The sequence below is a fragment of the Carassius carassius genome, chromosome 6, assembly GCF_963082965.1.
Source record: "Carassius carassius chromosome 6, fCarCar2.1, whole genome shotgun sequence".
Lineage (NCBI taxonomy): Eukaryota > Metazoa > Chordata > Actinopteri > Cypriniformes > Cyprinidae > Carassius > Carassius carassius.
This window is the reverse complement of record NC_081760.1, coordinates 28,764,764-28,789,742: the sequence shown is the minus strand read 5'-3', so window position 1 is coordinate 28,789,742 and position 24,979 is coordinate 28,764,764. Positions and strand designations below refer to the sequence as shown.

The following is a 24,979-nucleotide window of genomic DNA, read 5'->3' as shown; positions in this document are numbered from 1 at the left end:
TGCTTGAAGTATAAAGAGAAATAATTCACCGTACAGCCAAGTGTAACATTATCAGAAAGAAGGGGCAGGTCTTGGTTGTGGATTGTATATTGAAATCAAAATAAATGCAAGCTTGTAGTCGACTGGAGGGATGGTTTTAGCAGACTACATTTTTGGAGAAGTCTGACATATGTCAGCAGAGGGTAATTTTCATATTCACCTGAAGATCCAGTTATGCCATTTTGATTAAACATTACAAGGTCACATTAGAAGAAAAAAAGAAAAAAAAAGAAACATACATGGATGAACTCTTCGCAATAAGATCTATGACATGCATTTACAAAACAGAGGCTGACTTTAACATCCAAAAGAGCAGCTTGAGGAAATACTTTACACTCTTCACACAGAGCAGAGCAATCAGGCAGACAGATGTTTGACAGCTGAGTGTCTTGGAGCTCAGAGAGGCGCTTGCTACATGGATAGAAGGACTGTTTCTGGAACTCAAAGTGATGCACACAGACAGAAAACGACAAAAGAGGGAACAAAGCCTGTATACTGCAGCTTGATTTATCAGTTAAGTCAACTATATAACAGTCAGAGCAAGAAACAGAGAGAATGAGAAGCTTGCAAAGTGAAGAGGTGACACAGAATAGAATTAAAAAAAACAACGGTTACACAGTCATAGTGTCATGTGACTTTTCTTAGGCCATCATACTGATTTCCATTTGGGTAAGTTGTTTACCAACAGACAACCAATCATAAACTGTCCCAGCCTTCGCCTACAGAAACTTTCACTCTCACCAACTTTCAGCATCAACCACCTTTCAACTTCTATACATTGTAAATCTATATAAAGAAAAAAATGCACAAAAAGTAATATCTGAGTAGTATGTAGATACTGAGTAATATGTGGCAACAAAATTGCCTGTTTTCAATATTATCACAATTCTTGCAGGCCAGAGAAAGAACAAACATGCATATGGGATATTAATCTTAGTGGAGTGAAAGATTGTCATGGGTTGGTTCAGTTAAAGTTAACACATTCCTTAAGGCTCAGCCCCGTTACTAACATGAAGTATTATATATATTTAAGGTAACAGAATCCTGCTGAAGACCTAGCTGAGAATCTTCTCTAGTCTGACCTGAATGGATACCATTGTGCACACCTAAAAGAATCAATCAGATAACTGATTTGCTCTATTGTTCACTGATGCATAGACAATGGCCTCATGAAGAAACGGCAGTCTGTCGCTTGACTTTAATATCCTAAAACCATCTTATTTGTTGAAAAATAAATCATACAGTAATTCAACTTAATGACTAAATAGCCGGTAAGCCTCTCAATCAATAGTTCTTTTGATGGGCTAGTTTGAACATTAGACATACGATGACAACTAAATCCAGAATCATAATCCTTGCTGACAGGAAAATAAAAATCCTCCAACATAACAATACTTTCAGGCAGCTATTTTACAAACCTGCTGCCTCCAACCGTCTTTATTTCTTTATTTCTTATTCTCTGGGCCGAAGCACTTAAAAAGTGAGTGTGCAGTAATGGATGGACTAGTTCCTGTGAGTTATGTAAGATAAATATGTGCAGTGGAGAGATGCAGGAACACTACATGCCTGAGGGCAGTATCTAATTGAATTGCATTTACTTCACTTGTCCAGGCGTATGCCTGAGATACACAAATTCACACACACAAACTCAGGGGAAAAAATGAACTGTTTTAACCAAATGGTGCAGTTATATGAGGATGAAATGAATGCAATGGAGAAGGGAAGATAGGAGGAAAGAAAGAAGGCAGAGAGAAAAATAAATAGAGGCTTCACACAAATGCTGCCGCTTTATAAGACCAATGACAGAGAAATGCCACAGAGGATTGAGTCCTGCTCCTGCAATGGCCTTTTGGGAAATAGCCATGCTTCATCTGTAAAGACTGAGGTCATATGACATTTACACTCAAGAGACATACAAACAGCATTTCTCATTCCCATCCAGCTATCCATGAAATCTGTTTTGGAGCAAAGATTAGAGCACAACCAGTTAAAGAATGTAAATGACAAAATAAAAAATAAATAAAAATAAAATCTAAAAAGTCTGTATAATAATTAGATTTAGGAATAATAAATCATGTATTGTCAGCATTTCAACTGCATTTCAAAAATATTTGTCGTCTCAGCAGCTTGAGTTAGGTTTTACATGTGTTTCTCTGGCCTTTGGGCATCTAAACCATTAAGCTATTCAGAAGAGTTAATGCACCTAGAATGAGTCACTGAATTTCCTTACAAACTGTTCATCTGAGTTAACCTGACAAATGCACTTTGTGGTGGGGAACAAAAGATGATACAAGAACACAGAGCACTCATTTTACTTAATAATATCGCAAATTAAATCGAATTTAAAAATAAATAAATAAAACTAAATAAAATAAAACAAGAATTGCATTTTCTTTAAATCTAGTAAGCCAGGTGGATTTTACATAAGCATTTCACAAGAGTGTCAAATGTAGCAAACAAACTAAATATCAAAGTGTGGCCACTTTGTCATGTGATAACCATTCAATATACTAAAATTTACAACATGTTACAAACAGAACAGTGTATACCACTTAAAATAGTAATAACATCATATATTACTTATTGGGACGAATGAGGTAAAAGCACAAGAAGTGCAATCAGTCAGCCAATAAATCTTTAAAACAGCTTACAACAGAATAATTCTGTGTCTGGTTGAACTGAACTTATAACGCTTTACTTGGGAAAATATCATCAGTGCCTCAGTTAAATAATCCCATAACAAAAGAAAAGGAGAAATTCCAGGAACTTATTTTTTTTTTCTCTTTAAACCAACCAAATCTAGAGGACTGCAGACTGTTAAAAAGAAATCATAACAAACACAGGAAAAAAGAAGGGGAAATCTAAACAAACACTGCTGGTTGAAACTACGACTATGAAAAGCCTTAAGCTGTCAGATTACTTTAGGGGTCAGAGCTTTAACTACGCATGCTTTGTGTTGAATGACCTGTGAACGTTATGCCTCTACAGCCAAAATCAAATAAAACAATACCCACATTTCTGAGAAATCTGAGAAATTTCACTAAGCACTTTTGATGGCCATTGTGATTTAAGGATGGATAACCACCAATGTGTTTTTGACTAAATTGACTTGCACACACACACACACACACACACACACACACACAGACACATTAACACACCACCCAAAACCATCACAAGCACCTCTTGCTCTCTTTTGTGTTGTAGACAGTAACATAACAAAGCTTTGGCATAACTAAACCTGTCTCTGTTAAGCCTCAGGAGGTTTGAACAATACAAGACCACAGTGTGTGTGGTCAGAACCATGCTGTTCTATTTCTATTCGTCGTTGTGTCTAAACACACATCTGTGCAAGTGACCGTTTGCATGTACAGGAGCTTGTATGTGTTTTTGTACTCAAGCTTTACAACACAATTTTAATAATGTAATAATGTTATTAAAAGAGAATTTAACACTTTGAGTTCATTAATTCATGCTAAGTAAATTCGGATGACCATATGCCAAATGTTTTCCAGAGAGTGTCCTGGACTATGTTTCTCAAAAGTATTGTGAGCTAAGCTGATCGAAGAGATCATTAGTTGGCAATGGGTATATAATATACTTTGACTCACGATGCTTTTGGGAAATGCAGCCGTGGTTTTTGGTCCAATCACGTAGTGATTATTTTAGCTAACTCACTGCTTGGTCAAGCGCTGCTCCTTTATGAAGAACATTGCCTGGATGAGACTGTTGCCACCAATTCTCAAAAGAGACACTAGGTGCGTTTACATGGACACTGAATTTATTCTGATTGACGAATCCGAACGTAGTGTTTATATGAACCATAAATAAAGTGATCGGGTTGATGTGCGCGTTTACTTGTCACAAGCTTCTGATCAGATTTACTCTTTTGATATGCGCACACTGCATGAATAGAGTTTCCTGCTGCTGTTTTAAAAAGCACACATTATATTTATTTACTTCAGGTCCTAATTATGCGACGACCAGCACATAAACTGGTGTGCTGCTTAACTTTAAGGTTACTTAAAAAAAGTAAAAAGTAGTAAAAGTGCCTCTTCCCACACTCAAAACTAGTCGTCTGTTGATGAGAGTCTTAAACGAGGACTGGTGGGACGTGGTCGTGTTCCACTTCACATACAATGAGTGGAAGGGGAGATTTATAATGGCAGGACATTTATTTATGACACTTTATTCACCAGGAAGAACAGTTCAACGCGTCATACGTCATTACGCTATTTCTACGTCACTGCGCATGCGCAGTACTTTCCAGTTTCAGTTTTCAATCCAATGAAGTGTTTACATGTCCTCTCACTCGGATTACAAAAGGGATAAACCACCCTTTACAATCCGATCGAAATTTTAGTCGGATCGAGCCAATTCAATCCGATTGATGTGTTTACATGTGACATTTTTATTCTGATTGTGCTTCTAGTCCTATTACGATCGGATTAGAAGGGTCCATGTAAACGCAGCTGCTGTTATCGATTTCAGACAAGTCACATACCATTCATGTTATATTAAAGAAATACTATTTGTATGTACTGTTTTAAAGGACCAGAACATGGTGTGGATCCATAAATCAGATCCATAGATAAGCTATGATATTGAGTCCCCGGCCGCCTCCACTCAATCACACCAGCTTGGACCTGCTCCACTTTCACATAGTTAACTGAAGAAGTAAATGCTAGGCAATGGCAAGTGGCAATACTGGATAAATGGTTATCGGAGAGTGACTCGGTGAGTGAATTTATTAAAATTATTGCCTAGAAAGCATGCAAAATCCATCACAATCGTAAAGGAACACTCCACTTTTTTTGAAAATAGGCTCATTTTCCAACTCCCCTAGAGTTAAACAGTTGAGTTTAACCGTTTTGAAATCCATTCAGCCGATCTTCGGGTCTGGCGGTATCCCTTTAGCTGTATATATCTTTAGCTCATAGATCATTGAATCTGATTAGACCATTAGCAGCACGCTCAAAAATGACCAAAGAGTTTCAATATTTTTGCTATTTTAACTTGACTCTTCTGTAGTTACATTGTGTACTAAGACAGACAGAAAATGAAAAGTTGCGATTTTCTAGGCCGATATGACTAGGAACTACTCTTATTCTGGCGTAAGAATCAATGAACTTTGCTGCTGTACCATGGGTGCTGCAGGCGCAGTGATATACGCAGCGCCTGTAAATAGTTCCCAGCTAACTTCCAACAGTATCCTATTTTCCTATTTGCGTAATATCACTGCACCTGCTGCACCCATGGTACAGCAGCAAAGTTCCTTGATTATTACAACAGAATGAGAGTATAGTTCCTAGTCATATCTTCCTAGAAAATCTTAGTCTTAGTACACAATGTAACTACAGAAGAGTCAAGTTTTAAATAGGAAAAATATCGAAACTCTTTGGTAATTTTTGAGCGAGATGCTAATGGCCTAATCAGATTCAAATATCTATGCTAAGCTAAGCTAAAAGTGCTACCGCCAGACCCAGAGATCAGCTGAATTAATTGGAAGACAGTAAAACTCAACTGTTTAACTGTAGGGGAGTTGGAAAATGAGCTTATTTTCAAAAAAAAGTGGAGTGTTCCTTTAAGTTCCATTACAATTAATGAAGCCCTACAATGCACAATTAAAGTCTTGCTTACATCTCATCTACACTTTGTTTGTTATATTGAAAGGGTTCCTGAATCGTGAGCATGCAGAACTGAGCACTGAAACAGTTGTGAGTGGATTCTAACTTAAAAACAGTGCTCAACGCTGCAAAAACAAGATAATAATAAAACGAAAAGATAATAATAATATGAAAAGGCCTGCCCACGCAAATTGATGGGACTGGTTACATGGAAACAGGAGCTGTTTTAAACTGCATGAGACTGTCTTTGTACACTGCGGTTTATCAAGATATATACTGTATGCTCAGCAGTGGTGTTGACTGATGAATTTGCCTTTGAATAATGAATATTAAAAACACCAGACAAAAATGGAAACAACTTGAAAAAATAGATTTTCAATACAAGGGGTCTTTAATATTTGACTGGAATTAAGACAAGGTTGTGAGGGATATAAGTTAAAGTCCTTTCACTCGGCTGCCATCTTTGAAACGCCTCTCAGGCGTTGCAAGTACATACTCTTTGAATGGGAAAACATTCATTTCTCCAAAGCTGCTTGCCAACCATACAATTTAATTTCACATTTTAATTCACCAATGAAATTTTACAACAACTGTCTCATAAATTTTGTTTCTTATGCTCAAATAGTGTTAAAAAATCCTATTTTTCAGGCTAGACTAGCCAATTCATGTGTGCCGTCCTAAGCATGTGTCTCCTATTCATAATATGAGTGCATCATTGTAAAGCCTATTTACAGTCAGTGTGAATTTGTGCACGTCCGTGTATCTTGCTTCTACTGACCACTGTGTATTAGCTCTGCAGTATAGCTAGACCTTCAGTGACGCTGAGAGAGGGGACCAGAGAGAGACAGAGAATGCCCCTGTAATTACTACCACTGAGCAGCAGGACTCAATTGAAAACGACACCGTACCTTTATTACAAAATCAAGTGCTGTTTTTGTAAATTATGCTGGTTTGGCTGAACACAATGAATCAGACCCATTGAGACTTAAATCATTCACAAAGTGCAAAGGGCTCACCTTCTGCAAACTCTGCCCTGAACAATGGCCACTTTTCTTTTCTTTTCATTTTCTCCTTTTACACAGGGTGGGTAAAGAGTTTTCGGACATTGAACAAACCACATATGAGTGACTGGAGTTGAGAATGCTAGTGTGATGTGAGGAATTCGGGCTCAGATCCAGACTTTTCAACATTTGCTTGTACGGAGAATAGTGTCCTTGCAGGATTATAATGAAAAAGAAAATAGTTTACATATAATTGTTTAATTATATATACAGTAAAGACCAAAAGTTTGGACACACCTTCTCATTCAAAGAGTTTTCTTTATGTTCATGACTATGAAAATTGTAGAGTCACACTGAAGCCATCAAAACTATGAATTAACAAAAAAGTGTGAAACAACTGAAAATATGTCATATTCTAGGTTCTTCAAAGTAGCCACCTTTTGCTTTGATTACTGCTTTGCACACTCTTGGCATTCTCTTGATGAGCTTCAAGAGGTAGTCACCTGAAATGGTCTTCCAACAGTCTTGAAGGAGTTCCCCGAGAGATGCTTAGCACTTGTTGGCCCTTTTGCCTTCAGTCTGCGGTCCAGCTCACCCCTAAACCATCTCGATTGGGTTCAGGTCCGGTGACTGTGGAGGCCAGGTCATCTGGCGCAGCACCCCATCACTCTCCTTCTTGATCAAATAGCCCTTGATGCCTTCAGTGTGACTCTACAATTTTCATAGTCATGAAAATAAAGAAAACTCTTTGAATGAGAAGGTGTGTCCAAACTTTTGGTCTGTACTGTATATATATATATATATATATATATATCCAAAACTCACATATCTATTAGATTTAATGAACATTTTTAAGGGTAACAAATCAAAAACAAAAATGACAATGTCAAAGCCGGCTTGCTTGTGAGATATTGCTTTTTTCTGTCTTGTTATATTAATAAAACATGCTATGGTTACATGATAATATTGTCAATGTATGTCTGAAATATTCTTCATGTTTATTGTCATCAGTATAGATGTCTACAAAGACAGCGCTTGTGTAAGATATTATACAACTTTTTTTTGTACATGTTAGTGATTTCAAGTATGTACTACATATTGCATGACTGGCCTGTAATTCAAAAAACCCCACTGAGCTGCAGTGAGGTCTGACTTTCTACCTGTGAGCAAACAGATATTAATTCAACATGGCAGCCGTGGGATGGCCTCTGCAACTTTCTCAGCCTCCACGAGTAATTGGTGACCCCTGAACTCTGGCTCACATGGGGAGCAGTGTTTGTGTGTGTGTGTGTGTTTGTGTGTAAGAGAGAGAGAGAGAGAGAGAGATTTTGAGCTCTTTGTATAACTGTCATTCACAGCTTTTTCATTAGCAGACATAAGCAATTTAACTCTTCTATGATATCAGTAAAGTAACCATATTTCAATAAACTTACAACCCCCCCCCCCCCCACACACACACACACACACACACAGACTTACTGCTCACTCTTTTCAACAAATCAGCAGTGAAATGAGGTGCTTAAACCTCAGAAAATGTTATGTGTAAAACTCAGAAGTTCATACATTCATTCATATAGAAGCCATTTTCTTTTCTCTTTACTTAATATGAGGTTTGCATTTTTGAGCAGCCTGTTAGCAAAACCTGGAACATGTCTAAATAGAAATTAAAACTTTGAATTTACTAAAAGTTTTATTAAAACTTTAATAATAATTGTTTTAAATATAATTAACCCCAAAAATTACCCCCAATTAGTTATATTATTAATATTAATCAATTAATATTATTAATATTTAATAACTTATTTTTTGCCTGTACTGTTTAGAAACTCATGGCATCTAAATTATTATTATTTTTCTTTCTCTGAAAAAAAATGATCAGTTTCATGGTTTGTTATAAGCTGATATATGGAAAGCTAGGCTAACTCAGTTACACATTGGTCTGGTTATAGTTTTATTCTGTCATGTAATAATACAATCACGCATACAGGGCTCAGTAACTTTCATAAAGCAAACAATAGTACATATCACAAGTGACTGATTTTAGAGTACCACAGTTGTTTTCTCTTAGGTGCACCAACTACTGAGTTCAGCAGAGAGTGAATGACAGGAACAGTGCCATTGTCTGTCAGACTTTAGCATAAGCAAGTTAGAGCTGATCTGTCTGAGCTGCTTATAGCGCACTACACTCTCACTGTCACTTTATGCTGTTCAAATCAATTTGTCTCCACTGATGTAAAATAATTGAAAAGCAAACAAATTATCTCTGCCACATTGAGCACACCTCACCGCCAGAAAAGAGAGAAAGAAGAAAGCAAGAGATCTCTTTTACATGGATGCATAGGCCTAAACCACGCTGACATGCTCCAACTGAAACTGCATTTTTTTATGTACCGTGCCTCCAATTATGGGGAGATCAATCTAAAGTTGGAGAAAATGTGAAAGAGAAAAAATAATTTACATAAAAAAAAAAAGATTTGTAAAAATAGAAAGTACATTAAAAAGCAACAGATATATGTACTAAATCTTGACCAGCATGTGGAACTGAGAATCTTGTAAGACCAAATGTTCCAACACACACACACACACACATATATATATATATTAATTCCATCAACATGTGTTTGGAGGTTGTGAAGTGATGCAGTCATATTACAGGCCATTAGAGACTTTCTTTACAAAGCCACTGGGACAGACACCTGCTCAGCTGTAAAGAACACTACTGCTGCAACTACAGTTGTACTTCACGACTGACTTCTTAGTAGTAAAATAACAGTAACACAGTGACTGATGGAATCTGTGATATATATATATATTTATATATATACTGTACATGTACATGACATATATGTCCAAAAATTTATTACAAATACATAAACATATTTGTATGGGCTAGATACAAATGTTAACATATGAAATTGTTCCAATAGGTTTCATATCTTTTTACTTCATATAAAAATATATTTTATATATAGAATATATATATAAATATATTACATTTGTGGTTTGTACTATTTAGTCTGGTATATCTGGTATTTATTATATTGGATACCTTGTTTTGTAGATATTTGTATCAGCATCAGCCATTTAACCATTTAACTTTTAAAATCCTACTTTTCTAAGTTCTTACTTTTAAACTTGCAATATTTCCAACGTTTAAGGAAACCATTTTACAGCAATCAAAAAACATTCAACTCAAACCAAATATGTACTTGTGCTGGCCATTAAAGTTATAGAGAACTGCTATTTAACATTATACAGGCTTTGTTGCCATCTAGTGGTTCGAAAAAAGAAGCATCCTAACTGCATAAAGCATTCAGGCCAACATTTGCATAACACTACATTTGCAAGTAGAAAAAAATTAAAAAAAAAAATAAATAAATAAAACCTTCTGAATACTACAACGAAAAAAAAACCCTGAATACTACAACAGAAACTTATGAATGAAACTTATTTAGTATAGACTTTTTAGTGTTTGTAATAGTGTTCTATGATTTGCACAATTTTAAAATGTACTCACCACTATCACAGCATGATTTTTCATTATTGGGTGAACTATCCCTTTAAAAAAAAATTTATCTCATTGCTCACATTAGGAATTCCAGTTCTAATGGACAGTGAATGAAATGTATTTTAAAAATCAGAAATTGCTCAGAGGTTTATTCCTTTATTTATCTTGCACACCTGATGTTCAGTCCTCGTTTGAAGGACAATAAGGGAAAGATAAATAACTTAATTAAAAAAGTTAAATTACCACTTTAACCACAGCCTTAAGGTCATGTACTGAACATCCCTAATGTGCCAGAAAAAGATTAATATACAAACATGGCCTTATAACAGACTGTAAAACCACAGCAATGCAACAATTTACTATGCAATGCCATCCGTCCCATTTCTAGCTGCCAAAACTTATGAGAAGCTGCTTATAGCTGCAGTTGGGAAATTTGATCTAGTGCAGAATAGAAAATTATAGAGAAAAAAGCAAATCTGACCCCCCCCCCCCCCGTAAAGGTGAATTTTGTTACTATTTTATTACATTTTGTAAATGTTTTTGAAAGAAGTCATTTATGCTCATCAAAGCTATGTTTATTTGATACACTTACTTGATACTGTTTTTTTAAATATATTTTATATATATATATTTTAATATATTTTAAATATTTATTCTTGTGCTGGCAAAGCTGAATTTGTGGCATCATTACTGATCCTTCCATAATCACTCTAATATGCTGGTTTGGGGCTAAAGAAACATTATTATCAATATTAAAAACAGTTTTTGCTGTATAATATTTTTGTTGAAACCATGATTCACTAACATTCAGATATCTGGGGTAAGGTTTTAAAAAAGGAGAGAGAAAAATATACTTTTATTCAGCAAGGACACATTACAATGATGCAGTCTTGGTGAACAGGGACTTTAGAAAAAGAAAAAAAAACACACCTCATTCCAGACTTTTGACTGGTAGTGTATAGAATGCAATAGCAGTAAAGCCTTCACTATATCCAGTGGTTGGCCGATACTGTTACCATCATGTTGACTATCATCAAGTAAGGCTTGGGTGCCAAAAGTTAGTTACCAGGTTGCCCTCCAATGGTGTTTGAAGGTTCCCTAGTTCTGCAGGAGCCAGGTAGGTGCAGATATACCTAACTGGCTGAAATAAGCCCACCACCAGGGCTTCTCAGTCCTCTCCTCCCCATTCTCTCCCAGTTCTCTCCGGCTGTTCTGTTCAAACTGATTAAATGGGTCAAACCGCTCATAGTTGTCCAGCTCAGGGATGTTAAAGTAGTCCAGAGAGGGTTCTCGTGGGACCTTCTTCAACACAAAGTCCACCCGTCTCACCTGTATGTTCCTTGGCAGGTTAATGCGTTTAGATGCTTTAGAGTAGCCGGAAGCAGCTACACTCACAATGTGGACACCTGGATTCAACAATCTCCAGTAATCACCATCCTCAGCTATAGAGAGAGACAGAGGCTACAGCAACACTCATTTACATTTGCATTACTCATTTCAGGTTGATGCAAAAAAAATTGAAAATAAAGTGCATTATGACTTTATTATGAATAGTTACCTGTAGTGATGTCATGTCGCATCCCTTTAACAGATATTGTGGCTCCTTTAATGCCATTTCCATGCTCATCCTTCACAATGCCCTTTATACCTCTGTGGACCTGCAAGTCATTTGACAACCCAGAGTAAAAGGTGATGATAATTACCTCATCTGTTACCAAAGTAGTCTTTTAAAATAATTATTTCACTCAAATATAGGTAGTAGTGTGTGCATCAGGTGCAATGTTCATTTAGTTAAATTGTTAGGTCCTGTAAAAAACTTTGCAAAAAAAAAAATAAAAAGGTGAGGAAAGTGATACAAATATGAAAAAAATAAGGTCATTTCAAGGCATAATAACATTTAACCAGCTAAATAAACCCAAGACACCCTGTGGGAAGTGGGTGATAATGTAACTAATAGATATAACCATACTGCCCTAGTTGATTGATTACTTTAGGAGTTGCAAACATATTTTGTATTACAAGTTTTCGGAAATCATAAAATATGTACTGATTTGCATAAACTTAGCTGAATACTGGATAAAGCCAGGCTCCAAATTATTGTTTCTTTTTGTAGAATTATATCCCTTTTTATCACTCCATTGATCAGAATATGCTGTCAACAGCCAGAAAAGAAAATAATAATTCACCATGTTTTTAAGAATAAAATGTTAAGATAATATATCAACAAACCCATTTGTAAAAACATTTTGAGACTGTAATTGTAATTGGAACTGTACAGTATTTTAAATCGACAAACAACTAGATGCAGTTTATCAAATAACTGTTGCAATGTATGCTTAGCTCAATTTATGCTTATGACCCAATAGAAATATGAACTCACAGACTCCATAAAGCTGAGCAGTGCCTCCTTATTCCTGAGCCACTCAGGATAGAGCTCCTCCTCAGAGGGGAATTTATCACAGCCCAACTCCACAGTGATCTCATAACAGTTACTGTGCAGGTAGTTAAAGTCAGACATCCCTGATACAATAACAGACATGGGAAATACAAAGTGATATGTATAGACAACAAAAGATGCCAAAATAACCTAAAAGATTTTAATTGGGCATCAAACACAGCATGATCATCTAAATGTCTTCCTTGATGAAGAATTGTGTTTACCTCCAGCAAAACTATACCACTGTGCTCCATTGGTTATCCCTCCTTTACTGGCAAATGAGGCTCCGCATCTCTCTGTGTCATTGTTGGACATAGTGGGATGGGCATCTGCATAAGTCCTAGCCAACTGCCTAAAAATCTAAACACAGCAATGACTTGCAAAATAAAGAAAGTGTAAATGAAGTATGTGCAGGTGCTTTGCCTTCAACATTCATTTGCTCACTTGTTCATCTGGTGTGGGTGAGTACATCCTTTCTTCTTGGGGTTGTCTAGAGAGGTCAAAAGGGTATGAGATGACCAGTTCTCCTCCATGAAGACTGGCAGATATAACAAAAGGATAGGATCTTATCCACTTCATTACAGCATAGGTCTCTGGTGCAACTACCTGGGATACAAAAAAGTGTGAGCATGTAATTATGTGGAATAAATGTACATAAAAGTTTTTGAGAAGATGAAGAAGTTTCTCTATGCTTTCCTCTAAAACATACTGTATTTGATTTGTCATTCTAGAGTTGTTATTTTTCAGTGTATTTTTTGTTGTACAGCTGTGTGTTCGATAGAAATGGCTGTGCATTATACTACTACCTTGTTTATCCAGTAGGACTCAGGGATTGGGATGTGGCCACTACGGAAATGTCTGAAGCGACGGCGGTTGTAGAAGATGGAGGTGAGGTCAGGGAAGTTGCGGTTCAGATCGAGATTCTGTGCATTGGCCCGACCGCTGGTCCAGCCATTGTACTCATGACCCTAAATGTTACAAAGCTCATCAGTCAAAAACCATGAGCAAATTTTAACAGGGTTTCAAAAAGAGTAACTAAATATTTAAAGGGATAGTTCACCCAAACATGAACAACACGTGGGTGAGTAAATGATGACAGAACCTTCACTTTGAGTGTACTATCCTTTTAAGAACATACAGAACATACTTTTTTTAAGTTACTTGTAAAACATTTGCTACACATCAAACTAAATTACTAATTAACAAGTTAAACACATTGGATGGATCAGAAAGTCGAAATGAAGTCAGAAATTAAGAAAGAATATTAAAAAGAGGGCAAGTGTTAAAAGACTATATATAGTAAATGAAAATAAACAAAAAGAGAGAAAACATCAGAAGTGTTAAAAGAATGGACCATAACAGTTTTATCCTTTTAGTTAACATTCAGTTCATTTTTATGTTCTGTATATTCTGTAATTAATTATAAAAATATAAATGATTATTTTAATTTTATGAATTAAATAAAGTGTCTAAAAACTGCTTCCAACACAACACTTTCCGCCTGTTTCACAGACAAGGCTTAAGCCTAGTCCCAGACTAAAATGTAATTCTGAGCTGTTTCAACTAAAATGAACTTGCACTGACTGATCTTAAAACATATCAGTTCCTTTGTTTTGTCTCAAGATGCACACTAGTAAGGTTTTTTTCTAAGGCATTTTAATAAAAATTACTTAAATGTCCTAATTGATCTATGGCCTAATCCTGGCTCAGTCTAAATCCTGTCTGTGAAGCTGGGCCTTTACATTTTTAAATATAGTGGTGGTCAGTATAATTTTGAGAATACTCAGATTAATCTACCATTAGTTTTGCAAGCGAATGTTAAAATACTGCTAACAACTGTGACAGAGAAAATGCAGACAATTGTCTATTAGAGTGGTTAGTCAAGGCTTCCCTCTACCAGTTGTCTTTTTCAGTTCATAGCTGAATCACTGGACTAATTGTACCTTTTTTATGCTTGTTTTGTTATGGTTTTGATTTCATAGGCAGTATAAAAACTGTGCCAAATATGAAACTCAGTTGTTCCACTACAGCAAAGGCTGTGGTTGCCCTGACATGGAGTTCATCCGAGGTCTGATCTGTTCTGGAAGACACTCTCTGGTGCAGGGAGCTTGGTATGGTCAGTCAGCCGACAAACAGACAGGCAGACAGACTCAGACAACAAAATATTTACTTCCTGGTGGATGTTTTTCAGGGTCGTTCCTATGGGCTACCTCAGAAGCGGCAATCTCATAGCCGTCTGGATTCATGGAGGGTAGGATATGGATGCGTGTGGTGTTGATGATACTCAGAATTTGCTCATTCCCCCGCAGATACTCAGAACACAGATACTGAGCCAGGTAAATCAGCAGCTGCCGGCCAAGAACCTCGTTTCCATGCATGTTCCCAATTAATTTGATCTCTGGCTCCACTAGAGGGCAGTGAAGAGACAAATGGAAAAAGGAATACAATCAGTGCTTAATTTGGAATAGAATAATACAATAGTACTCTCACTGTTGTATAAGGCAGAAATAGCAAGAGATACTAGTATGGCATTGCAAAATTATCTGGTAAGAAGGGGTTTGACTGGATAAATAGGTATTTTTCAAGAAAAAAAAGGGAGTATTAAATGCACACTATTGTATTATAATAATAATTATATTAATAGTATTATAATAATATTGTGAAATATTATTACGATTTAAAATATTTCTATGGTAATATATTTTAAAATGTAATTTATTTCTGACAAAGCTGCATTGCTGAATAAGCAGCCATTACTTTCATCTTTAGTGTCACGTCATGGTCCTTTAGAAATCAGTCTAATATTCTGATTTGCTTTTCAAGAAACATTTCCTAGTATTATAAATGTTGAAAACAGTAGTGACGCTTAATGTTTTTGAGTAAACATGATACATTTCAGTATTCTTTGATAAACAGAAAGTTCAAAAGGCATTTCTTTGAAATAAAAATAACTAGCGACTATATAAATGCCTTTACTTTCACTTATGATCAATTTAATGCATCATTGCTGGATAAAAGTAATAATTTATTTAATAAAAAAAAATCATACTGACCCCAAACTTTGTATAACGATAGTGGACCTCATACTCACATAGGTCATGTTGTCCAGGGTTATCAGAGAATTCAATAACCAGTAAGTCTTTTCCTTCCACACTGCGCCCGATGCTGTATGTTTGTGAGATATGGGGGCATTTTGCTGCTGTCTTCTTCAGGATGCTGAACATCTGCGAGTTGGTGTGGTAAGTGAACCGAAGGATAGTGAAAATTCCACCATCAGATATGTTGGCAAAGGCCACTTCCTGCTTTTCTGGGGGAAGAAAATGATGTGAAAATGTTATAGATTTTAAATGTCATATACCCCTTATCCTTGAAAATAATAAAACATCATGAATTTATAAACCTATTTAATATCACAACTGTCAGGATGACCTCAATTTACGTGATTTTTACATGACTTTCATTAAATAAACAAATAATAAGTATGTAATAAATAATCATTAAATAAAGTATTAATTAAGCATTTAAGCCTATTAGTTAATAATTTATCTTACCTCTAGTTTTACTGTGATTTCCTCACAACTCTTACCTCTTAACTCTGACAGTGGGTCATAACAGCCCTCCTCACTGCCAACAAAGAATCGGTCGCAGTCCAGAAAGTAAGGCCATGCCATTTGGATGGCCTCAAAGGCATGAATACAGCTCTTTTTAACCATCTCACATGAGCTATGGCACGGCTTCATTATTCTGTTATCTTGACAACGGGGAGCCAACACTGAGCAGCCCAATAGACGGATGTCTGGAGAACACTCTCCATTCAGCAGCGCGTGGATCACGCTCAAGAGCAGGTACTCTGCACCCATCTCTAAATCCTGCCGAGAACGATGGCCCACAATGTTGGGGAATGTGGTGTGGCTATAGGGCACATCCTGACAGTAACCAAGCACCATCTCCATACACTGCGCTAGCCACGGGAGAGAAAGAAATTCATTTAGAAAGAATGTCTCACAGTAAGGTCTAGCAGTGTTTAAATTAAATATGGAAACTTTAAGAGTCAAAGTTTATATCAATATTTCTGTCTGCTCCCAGTTCTTGGACTGGAACATTTTGTGAAATGTCATCCGCAGTGGAATGTTTTGATACTACATTTTGAAGGGAGGGCCTAATGTATCAAGTTTATATAATATTTTAAAGTTTCAAGAAAGAATGCCACCTATTCAGCCTGTTAGTAATAAATACAGTTCATCGTATGTTACACTTATAATGAGTACAGTATTGCTTTTTTTTTTTTTTTTTTGACAGAATAGTTCAATAGTTCATAGAAAATTTTAACCCAAAATGTAGATGAGTTTGTTGCTTCATAAAAACAGATTTAGAGAAATTTAGCTTTACTTGCTCACCAGTGGATCCTCTGCAGTGAATGGGTGCCGTCAGAATGAGAGTCCAAGGAGCTGATAAAACAGCTTTTACACTGGAGGAAACATTATTATGAATATGAATATGGACTATATATTTTGTCCAGAAGTGACAGTTCAGAATCCCTTAATGATGTACAGTATTTCTTTCTTACAAGCATGTAGCCTTTTGCTTCACATTGCTTCACACTGGTGGACTGGACAATTGTGGATTGTAGATTATTCTGATGGGAGTCTGGACTCATTCTGACAGTTCCCACTCACTGCAGAGGATCCAACAGTGAGCAATTGATGTAATGATAAATCTCTCTGTTCTCAAACTGTTCCAATGAAGAAACAAACTCATGTACATCTCAGCCTGATGGTGAATGTTCCTTTTTGAGTAAACTGTTCCTTTAATATATCACATTAATAATTTGGCCCTTTTAAACTAATTATAGACTGTACCTTTGCATATGCTTTCTCAAATCTTTCACTAGTTACGCCTAAGGTCTTCGAGAATATATCATGCCTTTCTCTTTCTACAGTGATGTATAGACAAGTCCCATCTTGCAGTGGTGTTTGGTATTCAAAGTAACTTTCTCCCCCGTACCTTACAGGTTAGAGCTGTGAAACACTAGATGTCTTTGCACTCTAAATTTTAGAAAACCATGCAAGAAGATATAACAATTATGTATATGTAACTTTATAGTCAGTAATCTGACCCAGTATGCATAATAGAATAAAATGAAATACTTACGACTCTCTTCTGCAGGTGTTCTGCATCTTCCTAAAAAACAGTTATACACAGAGGCTGTTACATCAGCTGAAGTCTGGTGTCTGAAGGCTAGATGGCAGTAGAGTACACAGTGGAAAGAAAGACGTCGTTCTGCGCGAATATTGCGTGACAATTTCAAGCCATTGCACAATTGGTGCGTGCATTTGTAATCAAGCAAAACATTATTTGACCTATGAGCATTTATATTGCTAATCAATATAACCCGTTATATAACCAATCAGTTGCCTAGATTACATTTCTGGGCATTCAACCAACCAGCTTCATGATATGCATCTTTTAAACAGTGTTTTAAAGTATACTGGGAACTTTTTCCCCCTTCATAAAGTAAACCATTTTAAAACACTGATATTAATATGATTGTTGCAGTAAGTAATAATAATAACAACAATACTAATTTCTAGTTCTAGTCCCAGTTTAGGCTTACCTACTGATCGAAATTTTAGTAGCTAATTTAATTTGAAGCATTTTAAAGCATATTTAAAAATGTATTTATGATCGTTAAAAATACATTCAAAAGAGCGTTCAAATTTTAAGACTAAGTAATTTGGATATATTGTAAACGTCTCCTGTTTTCTCCAAATAAAATTTCATGGGTTACCTATAGCCTACTAAAGTTGGTGCAACACTAATGAATGTATAACGTTACCTATTGCTGCTTCTCCTGGAGAACATCTTCTTGGGACGCTCAAGCATGTCGCCAGTGCGCTTAAAAGTATTAAAACCGTGAGCATTTTGCTGTCCATAAACTGAATGATGTGGCAGTCGGTAGGACTTACAAAGATCATCTTCCGAAAAGTCCCGCTACCCCCATCGCTTAAGGGAGAGGCTGCCTGCACGAGCAGCGCTGCCAAGTGATCAAATTACAGCAAAAAGTTTCTCCGCGTTAGGCTGCAGCTTTTGTGCTGTTTCTGGGACACAAAGTCATTCTGTAATTACAGACCTTTAGGCAAGCCTGACTTCACGTTTACCCCCTTTGTTTTAAAGGCATATTTCAAAACCACTGGTTTTTCTTGTTGTTGTTGTTGTTGATTTGTTTTGTTTTTCTTGGTGTGTTGTTTCTGTGTAGTTGCCTGCATTGTTTTCAGAAAGGCAGGTGTCCACCTGGCTATATAAAGCCCTACTCTTCACTGTTTAAGACCAAACTGTAATGCATGAGACATTAACACAATAAAATATGCAAAAAAAGCACTAAGTTATTTAAGAATCCAATCATTATTCTCTAGAGCTGTTATAAAGTAAAAACAAGTAGAATTGGAGAACAAAAGTTGTTACTTTTGTTTTCATTTGAACATATTTTCTTGTTAGCACATATTATAGGTCAAAGAGCACAGGGGTCAAAGCACATTGCCTACATTGTGGATGGAGAATGTACTATTTATACACCTGCACATTTTTTATGGCTTTTTTCTTTATGGAATTTCAAACATACACTGTAAAATCTATGAACTTAATGTGTTAAATTAGATTGTAAAAATGACTAACTCAAGCTATTTGACTGCAGTTTGATGAGGTCAACAGATGAAGATAATACTGAATCAAGCAGAAACTGAATTTTTAAACTAGGGCTAAATTTCACCTTTTAGCATTACAAATTAACACTGGAGCAGCTTTAAGTTTTAATGACCTTGCGGCCCAGCCAAAAGCTGCATGCACTCGGCAGAATAAAGTTCTGAATATTTAATTATTTAATTACATGAGAGATGTAGGTTTTTCTACATGCTATTTAATGTACTATTATGGTTTGTGTGTGTGTGTGTGTGTGTGTGCGTGCGTGCGTGCGTGCGTGTGTGTGTGTGTGTGTGTGTGTGTGTGTGTGTGTGTGTGTGTGTGTGTGTGTGTGTGTGTGTGTGTGTGTGTGTGTGTGTGTGTGTTTGTGTGCAGAAAGTTTTCTGTGAGGGGTAGGTTTAGGGGTAGGGTTCGTGGAAGTGTCCCCTCAATAAAAATTGCATTCTGGCGGAACCTAGATGCGACCAAAAGGGCACTTTAGCAATGAATCAGTCTAAATTATTTACAACAAAACTAAATGTTATGGGTTAAATCAGGTAGAAATAGCTCTTTGTGCAGGTCATCACTTTTTACAATGATAAATACCTATACAAATCTTACTCTTCTACTATAATTTTTTTCAGAATATACATTATAATACACATTACAATACTATGTTGTCAATAAAGATTCATACATTTATAACAGAGTGTGCAAAACTTCATGGCGATCCAGTGATTGGCAAACGTTTTGACCTACCAAGGTTATAACAGACAGAAATGACACATTATGTAATAATAATGCCATTATTTCAGAAATTATAGGCAGTTCGGTGTGCCATTTAGCCACTGATTAACCAAACCACTTCTGAGCACATATTTCTGAAGGTGTCAGTTGTCAGCCTTTTTCACCTGCTCTAGTGACAGTTATCCTCCGTCAGCTTGTTAACCCTTTGTGAGTAGCATTCATTCTCCATGCCTGAGGGACTGCTGTTACCAGAAAGTCTGTATAAGTTCCGTCCCAAAATCCTGTTGCAAACTCCAAAAAGGACCTTCTTATATTGTCGGCGTAAGAGGGAGTAGACAAAAGGGTCAGAGGCAGCTTTGCTGTACACTAAGCACTTGCTTATGATCCCCCAATAATGGTCGATTTTTACTGAAGAAGACAGTTCAGTCAGTCTAGGGGAAAAGAATGATCTATATTATTATAGAAACATTTAATATGGCATTGTGTTGATTCATGGCCATGTTGTAAACAAATTATTATAAATTAGTGTTTTCTAGCACACAGTGTATAGTCAAATTAATACAGAAGTTTATTTAATAATCAAATTACATAATAGGGCCTACTTGCAACAAACTGTTATTAAATATTATTCTTAATAATCTTATTATTATTTTACAGGGCAGTAACAGTGTAAAGGTTTAATATCTTTATCATATTCCTTACTTTAAGGCAGTGATCCTCAGATCTGGCTTGCGAGATCCACTTTCCCTAATCAATGTTTTATCAGTGTCTTCAGGATCATTTAAAAAATAACAAATACGTTTGTTTGATTAGGGTTGGAGCTAAACATTGTAGGAAAGTGGATCCCGCAAGCCAGGTTTTCAAAAATAGCCCACTTTCAAAATATTCACTGAAGTAGAAAATGTGACAACTAGCCCCAGTCTCCCTTGCACCGTTATACATAATTATGAACACTAACTATTGCGATTGAATTACAATAATATCTGTTTCCATAGACACAAATCATCTCATATGTAAAAGATGATTTACAAAATGTGTATTATTATCTCTCAGAGAAATATTCACTTGAGTCAAAAAAATAAAATAAAAAGAAAATGTGACAACTGTACTACTGTAGACATAAACTGATTATTGCCATGGGAGAACACATACTTGTAAAAAAAAAAAAAAAAAATGTATAGCCTGAATGCACTGTAAGTCGCTTTGGATAAAAGTGTCTGTTAAATGAATAAATGTAAATGTAAATGTTAGTAGTATCTGTTCTCGCAGATACTATATAATATCAGAAGTATGTGCTAAATTTGTATAATATTTATAATAATTATTCTATTGTTTGTATTATTTTAAGCTATCCATTCCACTTAAATGAATTGTTATAATGTAATACCGTGTTATGACATAGGGGGCGAAGCACAGGACGAACGACCCGATGAATATGCCGATTTTCTTGGTGGCCCTCTGTCTCCTTTTCTTCTGCTCCAGTAAGCACCGTTGTTTCACACTAAAAAGTTACAAAGAACAAGTCACGAATACACATGCTTATAATATGTCAAATAAAACACTGTCATTTTTAATACATAATGTTTTAAATGTACCTTGGGTGAATGTCGACAAGTAGTAAAAGCGTCTGCACCGTTATAACATCTATCCTCTTACAATGAAAGCGCGCAACTTGTAGCACTTTCAGGTAGGTAAAGCATAGGATGAAAAGCGAGAGGACGAAAGTACATGAGTGGAACACTGCAGTGAACACCGTGAAATAAACACGGCTCTCAGCATCTTTTCTCAGGTGCAAGGTGCAAGAAGCGTACGCGGGGCTGTAATCGACCCAGGACAGCAGCAGACTGGTGAGCGAGAATGCGAGCGAGTGAAGCCAAGCATAGCTGACCATTAGTGCGGCATTCTTGAGTCTCATTTTGCTGGAATAAGTCAAAGGAAAAACAACTGCTATCCAGCGGTCTATGCTGAGAGCTGCCATGCTCAACATTGTGTTGGTAGTCAAGAAAGTGTCCATAAAACTCACTGTATAGCAAAAGTGGTCGCCAAAAGGCTTTTGGTGTTTTACGACCCCAAGTAGGGTGGAAGGCATGTTGAGAACAGTGATGAGGATGTTGCAGAATGAAAGGTTCATGATGAAGATCCCCGGCACCTGTGAACGAACTTGTGCGCTGCAGGTGAAACATAGTAACACTAGCAAGTTCGCCACGAGCGACACCACTGCAATTACAACGATGAGCGACTCTAGAAATATGTCCAACAAGTTCATGTTCCTGTCCAATGTCAATAGCAGCTGATTTGTTTTGAGTTTTTGTCCGTTGTCTCATCTCGGGTCCTCGGTGGCTCATCTTTGCTGCTATCCATTGTACTTTGGTAAAAATGAACGCCGTTAAGTATCGGTCATTGTCTAGGAGTGCTGTCCATTGTGCTGGAAAGACCTTTAACTGACTTGATTATCATCACATCATCACCTTTAATTGATCTGAATCCCGTCGTCCGCACATACGGAGTTAAAACTGTAATCTTTGTATGAATTTAAATTAGTCACCGTAATACAACACGGTCGACAGTAGAAGGTGAAGTGAGAGCGCGCTGTCGGTGCGCGCGCTCATGCGTTTTAGAATTCTCTGAGCGCTCCCGGCTCACGTGTAGCCAGTTTATTGCATGTGACGTTTGCTTGACAAACTGCATTTTGGCCAGTGGGAGAGATTGTTGATAGAAGATATGAGTTCTTTACGCCGAAGGAAGTTGCAAAGCTCTGCTCAAAAGTAAACGAATTAATGGTATACAGTTGCGCTCTGACATATTTAAAAAATAAGTATAGCTTACTCCCGAAGCTCGATTATATATACAGTCGTGGCCAAAAGTTTTGAGAATTACATAAATATTAGTTTTCAAAAAGTTTGCTGCTAAACTGCTTTTAGATCTTTGTTTCAGTTGTTTCTGTGATGTACTGAAATATAATTACAAGCACTTCATACGTTTCAAAGGCTTTTATCGACAATTACATGACATTTATGCAAAGAGTCAGTATTTGCAGTGTTGGCCCTTCTTTTTCAGGACCTCTGCAATTCGACTGGGCATGCTCTCAATCAACTTCTGGGCCAAATCCTGACTGATAGCAACCCATTCTTTCATAATCACTTCTTGGAGTTTGTCAGAATTAGTGGGTTTTTGTTTGTCCACTAGCCTCTTGAGGATTGACCACAAGTTCTCAATGGGATTAAGATCTGGGGAGTTTCCAGGCCATGGACCCAAAATTTCAACATTCTGGTCCCCGAGGCACTTAGTTATCACTTTTGCCTTATGGCACGGTGCTCCATCGTGCTGGAAAATGCATTGTTCTTCACAAAACTGTTGTTGGATTCTTGGAAGAAGTTGCTGTTGGGAGGGTGTTTTGGTACCATTCTTTATTCATGGCTGTGTTTTTGGGCAGAATTATGAGTGAGCCCATTCCCTTGGATGAGAAGCAACTCCACACATGAATGGTGTCAGGATGCTTTACTGTTGGCATGACACAGGACTGATGGTAGCTCTCACCTTTTCTTCACCGGACAAGCCTTTTTCCATATGCCCCAAACAATCGGAAAGGGGCTTCATCGGAGAATATTACTTTGCCCCAGTCCTCAGCAGTCCATTCACTATACTTTCTGCAGAAGATCAATCTGTCCCTGATGTTTTTTTTGGAGAGAAGTGGCTTCTTTGCTGCCCTTCTTGACACCAGGCCATCTTCCAGAAGTCTTGGCCTCACTGTGCGCGCAGATGCGCTCACACCTGCCTGCTGCCATTCCTGAGCAAGCTCTGCACTGGTGGCACTCCGATCCCACAGCTGAATCCTCTTTAGGAGATGATCCTGGCGCTTGCTTGACTTTCTTGGACGCCCTGAAGCCTTCTTTACAATAATTGAACCTCTTTCCTTGAAGTTCTTGATGATCCTATAAATTGTTGATTTAGGTGCAATCTTAGTAGCCACAATATCCTTGCCTGTGAAGCCATTTTTATGCAACGCAATGATGGCTGCACGCGTTTCTTTGCAGGTCACCATGGTTAACAATGGAAGAACAATGATTTCAAGCATCACCCTCCTTTTAACATGTCAAGTCTGCCATTCTAACCCAATCAGCCTGACATAATGATCTCCAGCCTTGTGCTCGTCAACATTTTCACCTGAGTTAACAAGACGATTACTGAAATGATCTCAGCAGGACCTTTAATGACAGCAATGAAATGCAGTGGAAAGGTTTTTTGGGGATTAAGTTAATTTTCATGGCAAAGAAGGACTATGCAATTCATCTGATCACTCTTCATAACATTCTGGAGTATATGCAAATTGCTATTATAAAAACTTAAGCAGCAACTTTTCCAATTTCCAATATTTATGTAATTCTCAAAACTTTTGGCCACGACTGTACACAATAGCGAGAGTTAAAGCATCACAAGTAATGGACACGACTCCAGTCCAACAACTGTGTGTTTGTAAACAAAATAAATAAATATTCTTTAAAGTGGAATAACTTTTACTTCGCTTCTGGCCAAAATACAAGTCTATATTCCATAATAACGCTTCCTCCAGTGAAAAAGTCCATCCCCTGTTGTCCTTCCCCATAAAAATTCACCAATATATTTGTGGTGCTTGATATGTGCACATTTCTCTCCTCATTCAGATGGGAAGCAACGGGTTTAAACTAAAAAAGTTTTACAATTGATTTGTTTATTACAAACACGCAGCTTTTCACTTCACACGATGTTAGTTGATCTGTTTGAGTCTTTTGGATTATTGTGATGTTTTTATCTGCTATTTGAACTCTCATTCTGACGGCACCCATTCACTCCAGAGGATCCATTGGTGAACAAGTGATGTAATGCTACATTTCTTTTAATCTATTCCTATGAAGAAACAAACTCATCTACATCTTGGATGGCCTGAAGGTGAGTACATTTTCAGAAA

General features: G+C 36.8%; 2 protein-coding genes across 3 annotated transcripts; both read right to left on the bottom strand.

The window, feature by feature from the left end:
• Positions 1-11,186: 11,186 nt before the first annotated feature.
• On the bottom strand, positions 11,187-18,916 carry LOC132142587 (carboxypeptidase Z-like). Of its 2 annotated transcripts, XM_059552560.1 has the most exons (11): positions 18,449-18,902; positions 17,767-17,793; positions 16,199-16,573; positions 15,704-15,919; positions 14,823-15,019; positions 13,419-13,580; positions 13,057-13,218; positions 12,837-12,972; positions 12,556-12,695; positions 11,734-11,833; positions 11,187-11,617 (listed from the first exon to the last, which is right to left on the bottom strand). In XM_059552560.1, exons 1-11 carry the CDS (start codon positions 18,585-18,587, stop codon positions 11,274-11,276), a joined length of 1,998 nt encoding a protein of 665 aa, XP_059408543.1. In that variant the 5' UTR covers positions 18,588-18,902; the 3' UTR covers positions 11,187-11,273. The 2 variants fall into 2 exon arrangements, with proteins under 2 accessions (XP_059408543.1, XP_059408544.1); XM_059552561.1 differs by lacking the exons at positions 11,187-11,617; positions 11,734-11,833 and adding an exon at positions 11,907-12,327 and having other exon boundaries at positions 18,449-18,916.
• Positions 18,917-19,704: 788 nt separating this feature from the next.
• Positions 19,705-22,721, bottom strand: LOC132142588 (G-protein coupled receptor 26-like). The gene is made up of 3 exons (XM_059552562.1): positions 21,630-22,721; positions 21,422-21,535; positions 19,705-20,465 (listed from the first exon to the last, which is right to left on the bottom strand). The coding sequence occupies exons 1-3, from the start codon at positions 22,298-22,300 to the stop codon at positions 20,204-20,206; spliced, it is 1,047 nt and encodes a 348-aa protein (XP_059408545.1). The 5' UTR covers positions 22,301-22,721; the 3' UTR covers positions 19,705-20,203.
• Positions 22,722-24,979: the final 2,258 nt, after the last annotated feature.